Genomic DNA, 17,902 nt, shown 5'->3' with positions numbered 1-17,902 from the left:
CATGTTACTGTGTACTAGTGCAGAGCCCGTTCAAAACGGGCCTGGTCTGAACGGTCCGATTGCTTAGGCTCTCGTATTGTTGCTTACAGCTTTCTCGACAGATGCTCATTTATTAATTTTTATTTCTTTGTTATTGATTATTTTCTAATTGAGAATTCTGTATGATTCTCAATGAGATGGGTTTGTTTTTTACCAGTGCTTCAGGGTAATGGTGACTGGACAGTAAATTACTCATCTAGTAATGTCTGCACTATAAGAGCAGCAATGGTTGACGTTTTGATTCTATCCTTGTCTCCTCTCCTCCCCTCCTTTACTCCATATTCCTTGCTAAGTAATTCGCTCAAACAGAAGCACAAGGGCTGAGGCCTACAGACACTAAACACAGAGACTAAACACTACCATAATTCAATAAATGTTAGTGTATGTTATTCAGTTAGTGTGCTATAATATATTTAGCATTTCAGGGAGTTTTGAACTCCATAGCCCCCTGGCTACCCCTCACAGCTCAGTGGTCAGCATGTATCTGTAGTTTCCATCTCAACCCACCAGCCTCCATCCCTTTATGTATCTTCTGATCTGTTCATCAGGTGAACCTCTGTGTCTTGTTCATTCTCAATGAGATGTGTCTGTTTTTTCACAGTGCTTCAGGGTAATGGTGACTGGACAGTTACTTACTCATCTACTAATGTCTGCGCTTTAAGAGGAGCAACGGTTGACATCAGCTGCGCTTATGATTACCCTGACAACGTACAGTACCTCCCTAACACAGTCAGAGCACTGTGGTTTACTAAAGGAGACAAGAATCAGCCAGTTGATCTGGAACACGATACAGACTATACAGGTCGTGTTGAATCCAGCTGTGGAGAGGTCAGCTGTACCGGGTCCAGATGTCATGGAACATGTTCCCTGAGAATCAACGACCTGAGACAGAGTGACTCTGCTGTCTATAAGTTTAGGTTCACAACAAACCTACCAGGCGGGGAATATACTGGTGACCCTGGAGTGAAGTTATCTGTAACAGGTAAACTATGATGAGTCTAGTGTGTGTGTGTGTGTGTGCGTGAGTGTGTTTTCTTATTGTACATTTTTTTTTATAATTGTTTGTAACTTGTTCTCACACCCAGATCTCCAGGTGAAGGTGTCCTTTCCTCACCCTATCAATCCTACCTGGACAGACCTGGAGTGTCACAGTATGTGTGATCCAGCTGGTGACCCTCCCTACATCTGGTTCAGGAATGGACAGAATGTAGGACAGGGAGTGAACTACAGGGCCTACATTCAGTCTGAATGGAGCTATTCATGTGCTGTTGAAGGATACGAAGGTTTCCGCTCTCCTTTAGTGTGTAAGTCCCCTCCACCGTACACTGACATGATACCAGATGTGATGGACCCTTTAGGGTAGAGAACTACAAGTTACCATGAACTAGTGCAGAGTCTGTTCAAAACGAGCCTCTGCTGAACTGGCCGATCGCTTGGCCTCCTGTGTTGCTGCTAGCAGCTTTATCCAACGTCACTCCTTTAAAGTACTTCACCCTCGACACGACACTTCCTGTGTAACACGAAAAGAGAAGTTGATAAAGGACATGCAGACATACAGAGACACTTCTAGTTATTGTTAGACTAATATAACGGTTGTGTATCCAGCATCCAAGTACAGTGACCAAGTGAACTGCAGAGCCCTGAAGCCCCGCCCCACTGCTGCACCGTTTAGCTCAAAGTATGTTAATGTTGAACGTGTTGTGTGTCCAAATAAGTCAACACTGCACATCCTCAGCCCTCAGAAATACGCACTGCAAGTGTGATGTAGATCAGATGAACAGTCCTAGAGATACACAGAGGTCATACTTATGTGTAACATCTGTAGTAGCTGCTATCACTGCTGTATACGGGGAATTTGTTAGCATAGCGATTGTTGGTAGGCTACTTGGTTCTATGAACATCTTTACTGTACCGACAGCAATATATTGTTTCACTTCTTATGACAAATGTACTTATTGTAAGTCGCTTTGGATAAAAGCGTCTACTAAATGCCCTAAATGTAAATGTAAATATATATATATATATACATACATACATATATACATTATACATACATACACACACACGCACACACACACACACACACACACACACACACACACACACACACACACACACACACACACACACACACACACACAGAACATACATAGCCTAAATACATTCCTCACTCTATCGGTAGATGGACTCAAACTGCCGGTATTAACGATTAATGAATATGGTTAATGAAATGTAACTGTTAACAGACGCTCCAAAGACCCCCTCAGTGACCATAAGTCCCTCTGGTGAAATAGAGGAGGGCAGTTCAGTGACTCTGAGCTGCAGCAGTGAGGCCAACCCAGACTCTGGACAATACTACTGTCTTGCTCAGACTGAGCTAAGGACAAAATCTGAGTTAATCAATATAACCGTGAAATGAGAGTACAACATGTATTTAACATCATATTACAGATTTTATAAAATAAATATTTGAATCTTGTCCACATTAGTCTTCATTAAGTTCATTTTGTAATAAATCCTTGAACATTAATACTGTCATGAATATAAATGTACATGCTGTTGTACATGTTCTATGTGTCTCCAGATGGGCAGTAGATATGCAGTAGTGTTTTATTCGTATAAAACATATATTCTATAACGTACTGGCATTTTACTTAATACTAAACATGGTTTCATAACTTCAGGAAGAACACTGATGATCTTGTATTCATAACAGACGCTCCAAAGACCACCTCAGTGACCGTGAGTCCCTCTGGTGAAATAGTGGAGGGCAGTAGAGTGACTCTGAGCTGCAGCAGTGATGCCAACCCAGCAGCTGAGTACACCTGGTTCAGGTTAATGACAGATGGTTCCTCCAGATACATGAACCAGGGACCACAGCTCATCTTTACCTACATCCTGTCTTCGGACTCTGGACAATATCGCTGTGACGCTCAGAATGAATTAAGAATAAAATCAGCCACCAAGTCTATTAATGTTAAATGTGAGTAAACACAATACACAGTAAAATGACCTTAAATATGTCCAACATATATGATTAACCCAAACTTAACCACTTTGTGATTTTCATATGTAAACAACTATGACTCCCTTATCATAGTGCATTGCAGTTTTTGCTAAACACGGTTTCATAACTTAAGGAAGGATATTTTTGTTTTGTGTTCATAACAGACGCTCCAAAGACCCCCTCAGTGACCGTGAGTCCCTCTGGTGAAATAGAGGAGGGCAGTTCAGTGACTCTGAGCTGCAGCAGTGATGCCAACCCAGCAGCTACCTACACCTGGTTCAAGGATAATACAGGTCGTTCCCCCAGAAAGAAGAACCAGGGACCACAGCTCGTCTTTAGCTACATGGTGTCTTCAGACTCTGGACAGTATCGCTGTGAAGCTACGAATAAGTGGGGGAAAGAATCAGTCACCTACTCTATTAATGTCAATTGTGAGTAAACACAACACCAAATATAATGATCTTAACCGTGTCAACATTAACTATCAACCCAAACTTCTCCACTTTGAGATTTTCATTATCTTTAATGAATGTAACGATTCTAGATCTATGTGCTGTTTTTACATGTTTCTTTGTTTCTCAAGATGGGCCTAAACGCACATCTGTGTATTCAAGTCCCTCTGGTGAAATTAAGGAGGGCCGTTCAGTGACTCTGAGCTGCAGCAGTGATGCCAACCCAGCAGCTGAGTACACCTGGTTCAAGAACAACCAACCTCTGCTCTGGGGACCAAGTCAACGTCATACCTTCCCCTCAGTCCGCCCTGAAGACAGAGGAACGTACCGCTGTCACGCAGAGAACCAATATGGACAACTGAGCTCTAACTCGATATCCATGGATGTCCAGTGTGAGTTGAATATCTGTCTAATATGTTTACATAATTTCTATATCTGGTCTTTAAAATGTAGAACTGATATATTGATGTATTACTGCATGCCTGTAATGACACACTTATCATCCTGGCTGACAGTTGCTGCTAAACACGGTTCCATAACTTCAGGAAGAATACTGATCATTTGTGTTCATAACAGACGCTCCAAAGACCCCCTCAGTGACCGTGAGTCCCTCTGGTGAAATAGAGGAGGGCAGTTCAGTGACTCTGAGCTGCAGCAGTGATGCCAACCCAGCAGCTGAGTACACCTGGTTCAAGGTTACTAGAGCTTATCCCTCCAGAGAGATGAAGGAGGGACAACAGCTCGTCTTTAGACCCATCCTGTCTTCACAATCTGGACAGTATCGCTGTGAAGCTACGAATAAGCGGGGGATGAAATCTTTCACCTACTCTATTAATGTCAATTGTGAGTAAACACAACACAAAATATAATGATCTTAACCGTGTCAACATTAACTATCAACCCAAACTCCTCCACTTTGAGATTTTTCTTATCTTTAATGAATATAATGATTCTAGATCTATGTGCTGTTTTTACATGTTTCTTTGTTTCTCAAGATGGGCCTAAACGCACATCTGTGTATTCAAGACCCTCTGGTGAAATTAAGGAGGGCCGTTCAGTGACTCTGAACTGCAGCAGTGATGCCAACCCAGCAGCTGAGTACACCTGGTTTAAGGACAACCAACTTCTGATCTGGGGACCAAGTCAACGTCATACCTTCCCCTCAGTCCGCCCTGAAGACAGAGGAACGTACCGCTGTCACGCAGAGAACAAATATGGACATCTGAGCTCTAACTCGACATTCTTAAATGTTACATGTGAGTTGAAAATTTGATTAATATGTAAAAAACTTGGTATATCTTGTCTTTAAAATGTAGAGCTGGTATTCATTTATAACTGCTTGCCTGTAAACAACTATGACTCCCTTATCATACTGGCATTGCAGTTGTTGCTAAACACGTTTTCATAACTTAAGGATGGATAGTGTTATTTTGTGTTCATAACAGACGCTCCAAAGACCCCCTCAGTGACCGTGAGTCCCTCTGGTGAAATAGAGGAGGGCAGTTCAGTGACTCTGAGCTGCAGCAGTGATGCCAACCCAGCAGCTAACTACACCTGGTTCAGGGAACATGAAGACTCAGTGAAAGCATCAGGACAGAACTACACCATCACTTATATCACACCTGAGCTTGGGGGAAACTATTGCTGCCAAGCACATAATGCAATCGGACATCAAAACTCCACCTTTTTGATAATTAAAGGTAATTTCTAATTCAAAAGAAACACACACCTTTTAAATAGTCAGTTAAACAAATGCCTATTCATGTTGCATTTTGCCATCGGTGTTTGAAATCAACTGACTATGTTCCAGTGACACGTTCATCATGGACAACAACAGTAGCTGTAACAACCATTGCTGTCCTACTGGCCACCATACTCCTCCTTGTCTTCCTCTGGATGAGGTGAGATATCTTTCTCGTTTCACATTCCTTCATTTGTCCTGTTGCTTCTTCACCTCTCTGTTCTCTTCTCTAGAAGAAAGGGGGCCGCCAGTAAAACTTGTGGACAAGGAGGAAGGCCAGATACTGTGGAGGAGGTGAGACACAGGAAGCCATTTATTACTAACCCATCCTTTACAAAGACACACGGGGGATATACCCTGAGGCCACAACACACCACACCGAGACCCTGTGGCCACACAAGACTTCTAGTTGTTTCCTGAGTGACTGTCCATCTCTGTTGCCCTAGCCCTATCACTACGAGTGACTGTACATTACAGTACCCGTGTGGTGCTTAAGTAGACACTTTCGCCGCCGCCACGGGGCGGTGGTGCCTCGGCGCTGCCCCCTGCGGGGCTCCGGCAGGGGGCAATCGCGGTCAATCTCTTTCTCCTCCATGTCGCGGTTCATGTACTTCAGGGAGTCAAAGCCAAAGTTCCTTTCCCCCAAATTCCTTCTCAACCATGGCTGAGATAACCCCAACTACGAACCTGACGTGATATGCGTCATAACACCAACAGCAGATCAGTTATCCAAATAACAAAGAAGTGTGCAACACTTGCGCTACAGAGACACACGTGGCGCTCGCACCGTCGTAGCTCATTAGGCAAAGCAGAGAATTGGGAGAAAATCAGCGCCTCTGAGCTTTGTTTTTTCAAAATCAGAGCAGGATAGCTAGTGCTAGTTTTACACCTAACGCCATTTCTAGCTACTGGGGGACCATAGGCAGGCTATGGGAACTCATATTACTGTTAGAAATCCTCATGAATTTACCTTAAAGAAGCTGATCCCTGCCGTCAAAATGATTTCACAAGAGACTGTACCTTACTGCATGGGCGATTCTACAAATCTGAAAACTCCAACAACCTCTTTGGTAGTTGCCGTTGTGAAGTTCAATCAGTTTTCTGTGTTTATCAACTGAATGAGGAGCCAACGCTGTTGATGAAGTATCATTTCTATACAAAACATAGCTATGCCAAAGCTGAAGATAAAGATGTTGGGCTTTAAGACAGGGGAAGGGATATTTGGGGTGGGAGACAGAGGTCTAGCAGGGAGGAGGATGAAAACAGGATGAAGGCGAATACACATCAATTGTTTGATCAGCTCATCAAGTGTAGTTGAGGGATAGAGTCTGGTGTCTAGCAGGGGAAAGGTGTCATCAAGCAGTGGGGTCAGAGACAGGGCTCTGGCAGCGAAGGGAAAAACAGCATGAGGTGAAACCATATCTAACAATTAACACAATCCTCAATATTCATCCATTTGAGACTTCTAAGTATCCCCAATCCAATTCATACCTTAAATAAAAGTGTTAATCATGCTAATTCATTACAGAATAGAATATACTTTAATGTCCCCATTTGGAAATTTGTCTTGGACTCATCAAAGTGTTGCTCAGAAATATACATTCATTGACAAGGACATGACATTGAAAAATCTGTCTCGGATTTAAGTCACAACTTTACAAAGTCATGTTTGCTTAAAGGGTGAGATCTAGGGTGAGCTCTGGGGAGATTTCTGCCAGTGAACAGAATGGGAAGATTGGTGAATTGAAGTACTGACGTCTATTTCTTTTAAAAAATTAAGATGTTGTTCAGAGATAAAAATGGTTTGAGGAGCTCAACAGAGTAAGTGAGTAAGGCTTACAGCAGCCTTCATGATGGGACCACTAGTCACCACCAATGGTCGCTAGATGAACCAGAAAAGCAAGACCTTCAGGACTGTCTTCAGGAAGTGTAAACTGTTTTCTAAATGTATTCTTCTGTCCTTACTCCCGATAGCCACTACCAGGTCCTCTGTATGAAAACGTCTCAGCTCTGACCAATCAATTGGCTCCTGCAGCACAGAGAGAACCAATAGAAGAGCAGGATGACCATCACTATGCCAGCATCCATACCTCTCGTTCAGAGAACCAGGAAGTTCCTCGCTGTTGGATTGGCCCTAATATCCAATCAGACCAAGCAGATGCTGTATTTTATTCTGTGGTCAACGTTAAGAGACTAAACGCTGTCCCTGGGTAAGCTTCCCTTGGTATTTCTAAAGAGGAATTAGACTCTTGTTTTGGGACTTTATCAACCCAATTGGTCTGTTTCACAGGGTGACTGAAGTTCTGTCTTCTTTTCAGAGGGAGTGACCAAACAGAGGCGGCAGAAACCTCAGAGTTGTACAGCACCGTAAAAAAACACCCCAGATATTGAAAGAGTTGTGGCAGCAGGATTTAAATAGTGGTACTAGGTAGAGTGTCTCATCCATTTAGTTTAACAGGACAATACGCTGGCTGCATGTCCTATGGAAATGAATTACATGGAATGAATACTTGCCACTACAGATCATTCATGACCTGATTTATTTGACTTATTTACCGTATTGTGTATGTTCCACTTGTGATGGCCCCAGCGAGGCCACATGTTATCCAGGGCCTCTTGCTCTTGAGGATATAGCTCTGATTCATCGCTACCACCTGCTGGTTACCAGGATGTTCTGCACCTGTGAGGGGAGGTCTTAGCGGTACCATCTGCTGGTGACCAGGATGTACTGCACCTGTGAGGGGAGGTCTTAAGGGACAATACCTGCCTGGGTTGGTTAGCTTACCATCTTAGCCATCTCCTGGCTGCACTTAAACATAATTTTACATAGAATTGCCTCTGTCTATAGCTTTCCACATTTTAATAACAAAGAAATGTTCAACCATACAGAGTGAGACCCAAACTGATGTTGGGGTATATGTGGCTGGCTGTAAATAGGAGAAATGTTGGGTAGTCTTATGTGGGCCTACAATGCTGTTTTCTACTTGTGCTTTAATTGGGATCTTTCATTTGTATGAACTTGCCTAAGGTAGTCATACCACACCATTACAATAAGTAGACGTTTACGTTTTCAATATTCTTAGCCAGAATGTATTCCCTAAGGAGCAATAAAGAGATGAAAAAGATGAGTAAGTATACTTTTTTAAGACACAAGAGGTTGAATTGAGATATGAATTATTACATCAATGTTTGAGAAGTAGTGTAAAACGAGGAGATCTCAACATTGTCTTCCTCTGATGTCATTCATGTCTTATAGTAAAGAGAAGAACTTGAGACGAGTCTGAGACTCTCATGAGACCAATCGGAGAGGTATGAGCCCAAGAGAACTCATTATTGTATGCCCGATGTCTCCTCCTTATCTGATTCATTACTCTTAAATATTCAACTGAGGCTATATATTAGAAGCCTACACAAGTGAGATTAATGAGAACCAATTAAGAATTAAATAATTTACTGTATAAAGCAATGTCTGTTAGTGCAGGTCACCCAGGTGGCTTTTACTAGACTCGCTGATGACCAGGAGACAGGGTTGTGAGATCTCTCTCAAGCACTGGGCAGACACAATTGGTTTCCTTGCAACATGTTTTATTGAAGACTTTTCCTCCAACTTTACCTTGAAAACTATACAGATAAACAAACACAGTATTACAGAAATCATGACGTTATCATTACATAAAATCATAAATTATACAATAAATTACATAAGCAGAGCAAAATACAGGAAAATAACAAACACATACGGAATGAAGCAACAGGGAGCTTGGACAAGATGGGAGAACGCGGTTGATAGGAAAATAACCTGGGCTGAGCTGTGGAAAGCCCAGCCTCACCGCATTAAATTCTGGCAGTATATAATGTGCTCCCAAGCCCAACAAACCTGCACACATGGGGCTTAGGGGAGACACCAGCATGCCCGTTGTGTTCCAAGCGAGGAACCCTTGGACAAATCCTCAGCAGCTGCACCAGGGCACTTGGAGATGGACGGTACCGCTGGAGGCATGATCAGGTTCTAGACCATCGCTGAAGTCAGCAGCTAAGGACTTGTGTTGGCAAAACGGTTCCGACCCTCCAAGAAAACTATCACCTTTGTCAGAGCTGGGGAGCAGTAAACCCTTGCCGGAAGAACATGTGCATGAATCCTAACCTCTGCAAAAGACTGGCAGCTGTTGGTGGATCTTGAGCATCAGCTGAAGTTTCGCCGGCCACATTGCAGTCACCACCCTGCGACCAGACATTGTCCTTGTGTCTGAGTCCAGCAAGCAAGTAGTGCTGCTGGAGCTGACCATCCCATGGGAAGACCGCCTGGAAGAAGCCTTTGAGAGGAAGCTATCCAAGGACGCGGGACTGGTCCCTCTGACAGTCAGCAGGCTGGTTGAAGAGCAAGGTGTCTCCCGGAGGAGGTTGGATGCAGGGGTTTGCAGCCTGTTCCCTGGCCAGAGCATTCAGCTGTTTGAGCATCGAGGGGGAGAGAGAATGAGGAGAGCCATCCACAGTACCAGCGATGCGGCAGAGAGGCCCTCAAGATGGCTGTGGCTCAAAAGAGGAGAGCCATGGAGTCATGGTAGCTAGCCATCTGAACACAAGCTGGAGTCTGATCAGCCCTGGATTGATCACATGGAGGATGGCGTATTATGTTAAAAGACCCGAAACGTCTGATGATTCCAGGCACATCTCTGATGATTCCAGGCACATCGCTGATGATGTGTCCAGAGGCATCAGTAGATGTATGTACACAGCATCTTATAAAATGAAAATAAAAAATAAAATTAAAGCATATCTTTTACGATGACAATTAAAACAAAGATACATAGAGCTAGTGCATTGTCGAGAACAAACCTAATGAGAGCATCAGGTGAACTCCAATGGGAGGCAGTACACCTCTGCAATGGAAAAACATGCTGGTCAGCGCATTCATTCCAAAACAGATTGAGTTTTTCTTTACCTCTGAGTAATATGGTGCAAACCTGGCATTTAATGTATTTGCAAGTAAAACATTTTCTTCACAATACTGTAACATATGGCACATGTTTTCATGTTGTGCCCCTATTTGAAAACTGTCCACAAAATCGTGGTTTCCCTTGAGAATGTATTGGGCAAAGTCGTTTTCTTTAACATGACATCTATGCCTGGCCTTTTTGTTGCAGCTCATTTCAAAAACAATTGAGAGGTTTTAGGCATGTACTCAATGGTGATCCATGTGGTACATTAAGTTACATGAATTCTGTGTGAAATTAACTAAAGGTTCTGTAAGTTGTTCATAGTTGATAACCATATAAAACATATATATGGTACATCACATTTGATTTGTATAATTGAGGCATTGCATCCAGCAATATTGGTATTGTATTGAGACAAATTTTGAGAGACTCTAGGCATGAAATACCTGTAATAAAATGTAGAGAACTCACAAAGATCATTGTGAGACTGAACTATGGTGATTTCTCAGCAGTGACAATTGAGATGGATGACAAAGTTAACCAAATCTCTCTTTGGCCTTGACTAAAGCAAAATAGATCATGTTAATGTGATAGAAAGGAGATCAAATTTTTCATTTTACTTTGCAATGGGTTGTTTTGGAGAGACAACACGTTTAAAGGGATTTGTTAGGAACCATTACATGATGTCTCCAAGGTACCTGTAATTCATAGTGAACACATTCTTCTCTCTAGAGTTCTGATTTATCATAATTTCACTAGTGAACACATGAGTGTTCTTCTCTCTGGAGTTTTGGTCAATCTGTGGTCATCTTTTCAGCATCTTTCCAGTTTGCCAAAGTAAAGAAACCCTTATTAATCTGCCTCCTCCAAGAGTAATTGCATTGATGTGGTAAAGCATGGACCTAGTCCGGGTGTTGAAGGTCACCCAGCTTCTGGTGAGAGGAAAGCCCACGGATTTAGTTTAGTTGGATCTTCGATGTTTTCGGTTTTGACAAAGGGTTGCTTTACTTTATGAATGTCAAATGATGGAAATCAGGTATGTGAAAACTATTGTTTACAAAGAAAAGTTACCTGGGGAACACAGTGCTTGATGTTCTCTCTAGAGCTGTGCTTTCCCACATCCTGGGTATAGCATGAGAGGTAAACCACAGGGGAAACGTTGACACACTATAGTGTGTGTGTGTGTGTGTGTGTGTGTGTGTGTGTGTGTGTGTGTGTGTGTGTGTGTGTGTGTGTGTGTGTGTGTGTTTGTGTTTGCATATCTGTGTGTGTTTGTAAATCTGTGTGTATTTGTGTTCACCTGCCTGCATGCACACATGTGAGTAAGGTGGAGAAGGACAGAAGATTCTAAAGGTTTTAGAGGTGATTATATGCCAGTGGTTACCAGGCTTCTGTTCATTGTGCTGCGTGTGAAGGTGTTAAGCGGAGGAAGTCTTTCAATGCTGTTTGTTTTCTGTTCAGCTCACTTCATGAACTGGAGCCACAGACTAGATGTCAGACCAGCTTCCTCCTCTACAGTAACTTTTAACTTTTATCTCTATCGGTAACAAATATAATTCAGAGATTTTTCCTTGCATTAACTTTCATTGTATTTTCTACGTGCAAGTGTGATTAAGAATCCCCCAGAACAGCATAGTGAGAGAAGATAGGACTCACTATGAATTTAAGATCAGCAGCAAGAGGATTTCTAGCTTTCCTTCTGTCAGTACCAGGTTGGTTCATTTATGTTGTTAACATTTAGTTGAACATTTTTAATAACATGAAAACCAAGCAACCGGAATAAGGAGAGGGTGAAACCACAGCATGTTGAAGATAGAAAAATAGTAAATAGAACATTAAAGAATCACCCTCTAGAACGCAGTGTTTGGTTAACAAAGCACTATAATGGAGAACGGTCCACTTTACATACTACAGTTATGGTTCATTAGTAATTGGAAAATACCACTTCATTGCAAGTTGTATACAGCCTCTTGTATTGAAAGTATTGCTTTTAAGATAACAATACTCATTTGAGATATGTGGGGTATTTCCTGGTTGCTAGTCAATCCTGAACTATTTACATCATCGAAGGGTTCATTTAGTTATTTTCATACTTTTTGAAAAAACAACTTGTCAAAAGCTAATGTTGTTCCCCCATTTATTCTATTAATGATGATTTATGCATGAAATCTTCTGCAACGTTAAAATTCTGATTCAGTGATACGGTAGACACTGCATGCCATCTCATGTCCTCCCTCCTCTCTCCGGTCGCCTGCTCTCCTCTCATCGTCTTCTCTCCTCTCTCCTGCTCTCCTCTCTTATTCTCCTATCCTCTCCTCCTTATTGTCACTACTCCACTCTTTTCCATGTCTCCACTCTTTTCCCCTCCTTACCTTGTCTCCTTGCCACTATTCCCACTTCAACCCCTTGTTTTCAATCCTATCCTTGTCTCCTCTCCTCCTCCCATCTACTCTATATTCCTTGCCTCCACATCTAAGTAATTTCAAAGCTTATAGTCGCATTGCTCAAACAGAAGCGCACAGGGCTATTCAACCTCCTTAACAAGTGGGCCGAAAAGGAAAATCACTGGGGGTTCATGGGCCACAGAGTATAACTACGCGAATGAATCGCTACAAATAAATCGTACTTAAAGTAGTGTTAATTTAATATATATAGTACTACTACATAGAATAAACTTGTCAGACGCATTCCTTCCTTCACTTTTAATCGTATTATTATAAAAGATTTTGCTCTCACATATTTTGGACACTTATTTAGAATTCAACAATGTTGTTTGAATCATCACAAAACAGAACTACTGTACATATGAGACATTTTGAGCCAGTGAGTCAGTGAGAAAGATGCACTGCCTTGTTTGGCTCATCCTGAGACACTCATGCAGCTTCTCATAGGTCATGGAGCAACGTGCCCTTGTTCTGATGGCATTCATATGAGAAAAGCTAGACTCAAACGTATCGGTTGAGCCAAACATTGTCAGAATAAGTGATGCCTGTTCCTGATTGTGGGGTACTGCTTCTAGCTAGTATCACCGGCTACACACACAAACCTGATTTGCCTGCAACTATGTTTCTCCTTTATTTTATTTATTTTTTGCATGCAACCTCTTGCGGGCCAGAAAAAAATTAAGAGGGGCCGCATTTGGCCCACGGGCCGCTAGTTGAATAGGCCTGACATAGACCATAGGTCCGAGGCCTTTAGAGACTAAACACTACCATTATTCATTAACTGTTAGTGTATGTTATTCAGTTAGTGTAGTATAATATGTATAATACATTTTGCATTTAAGGGGGGATCTGAACTCTGTACCCCCCTGGCTACTTCACTGGTGTCACATGATGTTCTGGAACGTTCCTTTCACAGCTCAGTGGTCAGCATGCATCTGTAGTTTCCATCTCCACCCACCAGCCTCCATCTCTTTATGTATCTTCTGATCTGTTCATCAGGTGAACCTCTGTGTCTTGTTCATTCTCAATGAGATGTGTTTGTTTTTTCACAGTGCTTCAGGGTAATGGTGACTGGAGAGTTACAAACTCATCTAGTAATGTCTGTGCTTTAAGAGGAGCAATGGTTGACATCAACTGCACTTATGATTACCCTGACGACGTACAGTACCTCCCTAACACAGTCAGAACACTGTGGTTTACTAAAGGAAACAATTATCAGCCTGTTGATCTGGAAAACGATACAGACTATACAGGTCGTGTTGAATCCAGCTGTGAAGAGGTCAGCTGTACCGGGTCCAGATGTCATGGAACATGTTCCCTGAGAATCAACGACCTGAGACAGAGTGACTCTGCTGTCTACAAGTTTAGGTTTACAACAAACCTACCAGGTGGGAAATATACTGGTGACCCTGGAGTGACGTTATCTGTAACAGGTAAACTATAATGTGTGTGTGTGTGTGTGTGTGTGTGTGTGTGTGTGTGTGTGTGTGTGTGTGTGTGTGTGTGTGTGTGTGTGTGTGTGTGTGTGTGTGTGTTGTGTTATATTTATTATTGAGTAAAATTGTGTGTAACTTCTTCTCAGACCTCCAGGTGAAGGTGTCCTTTCCTTACCCTACCGATCCTACCAAGGCAAAGCTGGAGTGTCACAGTATGTGTGATCTAGCTGGTGACCCTCGCTACATCTGGTTCAGAAATGGACAGAATGTACTACAGGGAATGAACTACTGGATCTTCATTCAGTATGGATACAGCTATTCATGTGCTGTTGAAGGATATGAAAATCTCCACTCTCCTTTAGTGTGTAAGTCCACTCCACAGTACACTGACACAATAAGAAGATGCAGACAATCTTTTAGGCTTTTAGGGTAAAGAACTACATGAATATTTACTATGAGTGGACAAAAACCACTGGCATTTTATGTAATTAATTAAATGCTAACTGTTAACAGATGCTCCAAAGACCCCCTCAGTGACCGTGAGTCCCTCTGGTGAAATAGAGGAGGGCAGTTCAGTGACTCTGAGCTGCAGCAGTGATGCCAACCCAGCAGCTAACTACACCTGGTTCAAGGTTAATAGAGATGGTTCCTCCAGGAACATGAACCAGGGACAACAGCTCATCTTTAAACACATCCTATCTTCAGAATCTGGACAATTTCGCTGTGACACTCAGAATAAACTAGGGGAAAGATCGTTGTCCATCTCTATTAACGTAAAATGTGAGGAAACACAATCCAAAACTTCAACATTAATTATGAACCCAAACTTTGCCACTATGGGATTTTCCTTTTCTTTAATACTGTCATGAATTTAAATGTACATGCTATTTTTACATGTTTCTATGTATCTCCAGATGGTCCTAAACACATATCTGTGTTATCAAGTCCCTCTGGTGAAATAGAGGAGGGCAGTTCAGTGACTCTGAACTGCACCAGTGATGCCAACCCACCAGCTGAGTACACCTGGTTCAAGAACAACCAATCTCTGCTCTGGGAACCACCTCATACCTTCCCCTCAGTCCGCCCTGAAGACAGAGGAACATACCGCTGTCAAGCAGAGAACAAATATGGACAACTGAGCTCGAACTTGCTATTCATGGATGTCCAGTGTGAGTTGAATATCGGACTAATATGTTAACATCTTTTCTATATCTTGTCTTTAAAATGTAGAGCTGGTATTCATGTATTACTGCTTGCCTGTAAACAACATTGACTCACTTATTATTATACTAGTATACCCAAGTGGGTGCTACACACTGGTGGTGGTTAGTGAGGTCCCCCTTCCCTGTAAAGCGTCTTTGAGTGTCTAGAAAAACACTATATTAATTCAATCCATTATTATTATTATTGCAGTTTCATGACTTAAGGATGGATATTTTTATTTTGTGTTCTTGACAGATGCTCCAAAGACCCCCTCAGTGACTGTGAGTCCCTCTGGTGAAATAGAGGAGGGCAGTTCAGTGACTCTGAGCTGCAGCAGTGATACCAACCCAGCAGCTGAGTACACCTGGTTCAGGGAACATGAAGACTCAGTGAAAGAATCAGGACAGAACTACACCATCACTAATATCACATCTGAGCATGGAGGAAACTATTACTGCCAAGCCCATAATGCAATCGGACTTCATAATGCTACCTTTTTGTTAATCCAAGGTAATTATTCATTTAAAAATCACACACACACCTTCAACACAGACACAGGCACACATTTAAACATTGGCCTAATTATGTTGTAGTTCAGGGTTTGAAATCGAAGTCAACATCAAGGACAACAACAGTAGCTGTGAGAACCATTGTTGCCTTACTGGCCACCGTACTCCTCCTCGTCTTCCTCTGGATGAGGTGATACATTCTCTCTTTCTTGTTTCACATTCCTTCACCTCTCCTGTTACTTCTTCATCTCTCTGTTTTCTTCTCCAGAAGAAAGAGGGCCTCCAGAAAAGCATGTGGACAGGGAGCAAGGCCAGATACTGTGGAGGAGGTAAGACAAAGGATGCCTTTTATTACTTACCCATCCTTTACTAAGACATACGGTGGAAATGCCCACCATGTGGAGGCCTCAACACAAGACCACACAAGAGACTTCTAGTTTCCTAAGTAAGTCCTTCTCTGTTGCTCTAGCCCTGTCACTAGGAGAGACAGTACATCACAGTGTCTGTATTTTCACCAAGAACTGTCTGAAGTTCAACCCTGGCCCGATTTGGACATTTCAGAACTGGAGATAACTTGACATTTTTACATTTTACTGCTCGGTTCGAATCCCGACCGGTAGGCCAAAGAAAAAAGGAGTCGTTGTGCACTCTCCTCAGTCCTCATCCACGGATGAGGAGCCCATGAGCAAGGCACCTGAAACCCCCACCTGCTCCCTGGGAGATGCACTGCGGCTCTCCCGGTATTCTGGTGTGCCCCATGTGTTCAACTGCTCCCTGATGGGTTAAAAGCAGAGAAATAATGTCCCCCAAAAAGGGACAGTAAAGGATACCTTAACTTGGCGCCCCCAATGTTTTAACCGGAAGACTGTATGGTCATCTGAGAATAGAAACTTTTGTTTGTTTTCAAACTGGGATCTGGTGAGATTTTTGCCGGTGTAACGGGGGGGCTAGGCAGAACCCAAGTGCACAGTTGTAGAACAGTTTCAAGGATTTATTCTGGTACAGGATCGGGCAGGCAGAGAGCAGACTGTAAGTCACCGACAGGTGGGCAGTGAATCGTCAGTGGGTCAGCAGGCGAGGAGTCGGCAACGGGAGGGCAGAAGAGCAGATCGGGAGTCGGGAACTGGACAGCAGACAGACCGACAGGGACTCGACGTCGGGCGGGAGGTCAGGCAGGCGAAGGGTCGGTAACAGGAAGTCAGGCAGGTGGATCAGGAGACGGGGACAGAGGAGCAGACAGACCGACAGGGACTGGACGGCAGGCAGGAGGTCAGACAGGCGAGGGTTCGTTAACAGGCAGAGTGGAGTAGACAAAGTCAATCAGAAGTTGCGGGAAAGCTCTGAATGAAACAAGAGACAATCTGGCAAGGACTGAGTGAAAGGAGAGGACTGTTATAGGGGAGCACAGGGGAAGGTGGTTGGGTTAATTAGGGGAGATCATGGTGGCAGGCAGGTGAATGGGAAAACCAGGGGGCGGACCATGACAGACACACAGAAAATCGACTTATTATGTTTAGAATAAAATGTCAGTTGTACATCCAGCATCCAGGTAAATTGACCGAGTAAACTGCTGAACTGCAGGGCAAGTGTGTGAAGTAGATCACATGAACCGTTCCTGAGCTATTTGAGGGACATTGTACATATTCCTCACTTTATTGGTAGATGCACCGAAAATCTGTATTTTATAAAATTAATGAAATGTAACTTTTAACAGATGCCTTTACAATTGTTTTATTTTTGTATTTCTGTCTTTCAGGGGGGGTTGAACAACTCCCCCCATGGGTACTCCACTAGTGTCACATGATGTTCTGGAATATTCCTTTCACAGCTCAGTGGTCAGCATGTATCTGTAGTTTCCATCTCCACCCACCAGCCTCCATCTCCTTATGTATCTTATGATCTGTTCATCAGGTGAACCTCTGTGTCTTTTCCATGTGTTGTTGTTTTTTTTACAGGGCTTCAGGGTAAGGGGGACCGGACAGTTACTTACCCATCTAGTAATGTCTGTGCTTTAAGAGGAACAAAAGTTGACATCAGTTTTACTTATGAATACCCTGACAACGTACAGTACCGCCCTAACACAGTCAATACACTGTGGTTTACTAAAGGAGACAAGTATCAGCCAGTTGATCTG

General features: G+C 42.8%; 1 protein-coding gene across 10 annotated transcripts in view; it reads left to right on the top strand.

Moving 5' to 3' along the window:
• The window catches only part of LOC115536915 (B-cell receptor CD22-like), a 132,093-nt gene that overhangs the window by 54,132 nt on the left and 60,059 nt on the right, over positions 1-17,902 (top strand). For 4 of the 10 annotated variants that reach the window (XM_030348392.1, XM_030348394.1, XM_030348386.1 and 1 more), the window contains exon 3: positions 13,673-14,053. The exons of 1 other annotated variant lie outside the window; for it this stretch is intronic. In XM_030348392.1, coding sequence (XP_030204252.1) covers positions 13,673-14,053 — 381 coding nt within the window. Of the gene's footprint in view, positions 1-11,423; positions 11,539-11,637; positions 11,889-13,672; positions 14,054-16,036; positions 16,098-17,902 lie in introns of those variants that run through there. 5 more of the 10 variants (XM_030348387.1, XM_030348390.1, XM_030348389.1 and 2 more) reach the window with 4 other exon arrangements.

Source organism: Gadus morhua, chromosome 23, assembly GCF_902167405.1.
Source record: "Gadus morhua chromosome 23, gadMor3.0, whole genome shotgun sequence".
NCBI lineage: Eukaryota > Metazoa > Chordata > Actinopteri > Gadiformes > Gadidae > Gadus > Gadus morhua.
This window is presented reverse-complemented; position numbering and strand designations above follow the sequence as displayed.